At 26.5% G+C, this 3,303-nt stretch overlaps 1 protein-coding gene across 2 annotated transcripts; it reads right to left on the reverse strand.

Annotated features, from left to right (window-relative positions):
- Positions 1–1,251: 1,251 nt before the first annotated feature.
- Positions 1,252–2,703, reverse strand: LOC131600355 (nuclear transcription factor Y subunit B-1-like). Of its 2 annotated transcripts, none has more exons than XM_058872527.1 (2): positions 2,598–2,703; positions 1,252–1,916 (listed from the first exon to the last, which is right to left on the reverse strand). In XM_058872527.1, exons 1-2 carry the CDS (start codon positions 2,638–2,640, stop codon positions 1,465–1,467), a joined length of 495 nt encoding a protein of 164 aa, XP_058728510.1. In that variant the 5' UTR covers positions 2,641–2,703; the 3' UTR covers positions 1,252–1,464. The 2 variants fall into 2 exon arrangements, with proteins under 2 accessions (XP_058728510.1, XP_058728509.1); XM_058872526.1 differs by having other exon boundaries at positions 1,252–1,919; positions 2,598–2,696.
- Positions 2,704–3,303: the final 600 nt, after the last annotated feature.

Consider the following 3,303-nt stretch of genomic DNA (forward strand, 5'->3'; position numbering starts at 1 on the left):
CCTCATGCTTATTCTTTGTCGAACCAGAAGCTACCTTTCGACCAAATAGAGTTTGATCCAATATGTCACAACTTTTAACTCATTAAACTTCAAATTTTAAATCATGATATCTAAATAGCTTACTAAAAATAATAATTAAGAGTAGGAATAACAATATAAAAATGGCTTAAATGCAGTTTGATTCCCCTTTTTCAATACTTTTAACATTTTAGTCTCCCTTTAAAAAAATCCAGCTTTTTGATCCTTCCATTATATATTTTCTGAATTTTTCTTAGTCCCCCTCCACTTTTGTAGATGTGACACTTGAAAAATTTGACGTGGCCTAGAATGCGTGGCGCCACGTCATTAAAAATATGTAAAATTAAAAAAATTATTATTTTATTCATACTTTATTTATTTTCTTAGATTATTTTATTAATACTTTATTTATTTTCTTAGATTATTTTATTCATACTTTATTTATTTTCTAACTTCTGAACATAGCTTCTATTAGAATTTGTCTACAACGATTGATGCATTCAGAAGTTCTGATGGTACTTGTATTTGAACATCTTCTAAAATGAGAAACATATAATTAGAGTACCATATTTTCTTATACAGAATTTATTTAATTGTTATCATCAAAACATTAAAATATGATTAGAACCAAACTATGTTCTAACAAATTTATCCACTATGGATTTGTTCTATACCATTCAAAATGAATAGAGTTGTTATTTTAGACACAACTTGTGAAACAAAGACTTGGTGATATACAATGATTCAATTTTTTCTTACATCAAAGTCGCAGTATTCTCCATTACAACTTCCCTTAGAATGTTATCCCGAGACATAAAATAATGAAACTTTTCTTGAGTTAAAATTACTTGCATCTTCACTTTCAACAACTCAAAATCGTTGTATTTATAAAACTTTTCAATATGCCATTTCGAGCCTGTGGGGCTCACTTCTAAACAAAATCCATTAGCCCTACGATGGTCGCCACTTGTTGTGAAATTGAATGGTTCAATTATACCACTTATCTCGCTCATGTTTGGGTATCTTATGTGATGACCATGATTTGACTCATTTGCATCAATTTCTTGACATGTCAAATATTTTTCATATTGTGACCTTTACTAGCGAGGTTTTCCATTTCTTTAGTATTAACAATTGTTTAAGCAAGTTACGGCAAAAATAACAACCAAAACTGAAGGAGAAAATTAACACAAGTAAATTAGATTGTTGACTACTCTAAGGAATAAACATGAATGAAAATAAAACTATACCAAGAGTGAAATTGTATACTTTTCAAGTTTTTCCATACATGAAATGAAATAATTATTCCAAACAAAAGAAACATACAGTAAAAGAACTTACAAACTTTCAATTCTACAAAATCATTAAATTTTAAGTCCTTTTTTTATTCATAACACAACCAGAATCATTAAAAAATTATTTTTATTCCTATAAATGCATTGCATATCAAATTTTGCCAATATCACCACCAATGTTTGAGCCACTAGCGCCTGATCCGTCCTTCTTGAACTCATGCTCAAATGGCATGTTACTCAATTGAGCTTCATGGTTGAGATATTTTTTATGGAATAAAAGAAGAGGACCAACATAGTCCTCAAAGCCCAACTTATCCATAGCCCATATTAAATCTTCACCCCTAATGATCTTTCGACTCTCTGCCTTACATCGCTCATTAGCCTCATTTGTGACGATGTTCATAAATTCAGTCACACACAATTGAATTGACTCCTTGGCATCCTTAGAGATTATTCCATCTGGGGGAATAGCCTGCTGCATGATTTTTGTCACATTCTTGATGGGCATATGAATTTCCTCATCCCCTGTTTCTTGTAAATGTTGGTTCTCAATATTGTCGTTGATATTGTTTTTGGCGTTCTCAATGTTTGTGGTTTCATTACCTACTTGTAAAAGGATGAAATTAAAAATAAGAATACATAGCTAAGTAAATTAGTTATTTCCTTCATCAAAATATATTTGCTCTCATGTCAACAACAAAAAAGGTATCATATTTCCTCTAAAGATCCAATTTAAATAATGTCATGATTAATAGTATTTTAATGTTTAATTAATATTAATAATATTCAAAGCAAAAAGACTATAAAATCGATAAAATCTAACTCATATCTAGACCAAGACTAAAATTTAAAAACATATAAGGTTTCAAAATAGTCCATTGAAGGCGCCTACACAAGCATCATCTTATTTAAGAGTCGTACGTGGAGCTATTACAGCTAAGAACAATCAAATTTTTGTTTGTATATATTGGTATGTTTCACTTTTTCTTTAAAATTTTAAACTAACGTATGTCTTTATTTCTTTCATATAATAATTGGGTTTTAGTATAAACTTTATTCATTATTAATATCATTTTAACATGTCAGTTGAAAATATAATATAAAAAAGTTGAAATCTTAGAAAATAATTTTTCTCATTATCGTATATGTATTGTTTTAGGATTTTTATTCCTTATCGTATATGCATATATATTTTTTTCCGCAAGTTTTAGATAAATGGGTAATGAATTAAGAATCAAATAAAATATATGTAAGGAACTCAGTTGTGAGGTTTAGAATACTTACCAAAGTTTGAATGTGTCGAACGGGAGTGACTTCCATGCTCCATTATGTTTTAGGACTTAAGTTTTTTGTTTTGAATAACAAACGAGATTTGTTTTGAGATGAATAGAGAATGACATACTTCTGAATGGGTACAATTTTAAATTTATAATAGAAGAAAGAGTGCTTTGTAAGTTAAAATATAAATTGTTAAATGGTCACTTTTTTCTTTTATTTTTAAATTAATAGTATTTAAATTAAAAATAAATTTTTCAAACACTTTATAGTGAATTTCTTTAAATGAAAATAAAAAACTTATATTTTAGATTTTAATTTTAATAAATTATTAGTATAAAAAGTCTTACAAAGTCAATTCATTGTAATCTTTCATAAAAATTATTTAATAGGTCATTAAAATAAAGTTTGTTTTTAATTAATAACCCTTTTTTTAATTAACAAATTTAAAAACAATGCTTTCTATTTTTTTTACCATAAGTACCTTACTTTAGAATATTAAAGCATAAAAGATATTCTTTACTTAATTGCTTGCCATTTATAATGGCAATTCCTTGCCTTTCTTTCTACTCATTTATAATATTATATTAAAAAGATTTATTTATTTTTAAATTAATAAATATGAAATTTATAATAAAATTAAAAAAATATTATTAAATAATAATAAAAGACAACTTTAATAATTTTGAATATATTTTTTATTAATTGTTTTATA

This window comes from Vicia villosa, linkage group LG4, assembly GCF_029867415.1.
Source record: "Vicia villosa cultivar HV-30 ecotype Madison, WI linkage group LG4, Vvil1.0, whole genome shotgun sequence".
Taxonomy (NCBI): Eukaryota; Viridiplantae; Streptophyta; class Magnoliopsida; order Fabales; family Fabaceae; genus Vicia; species Vicia villosa.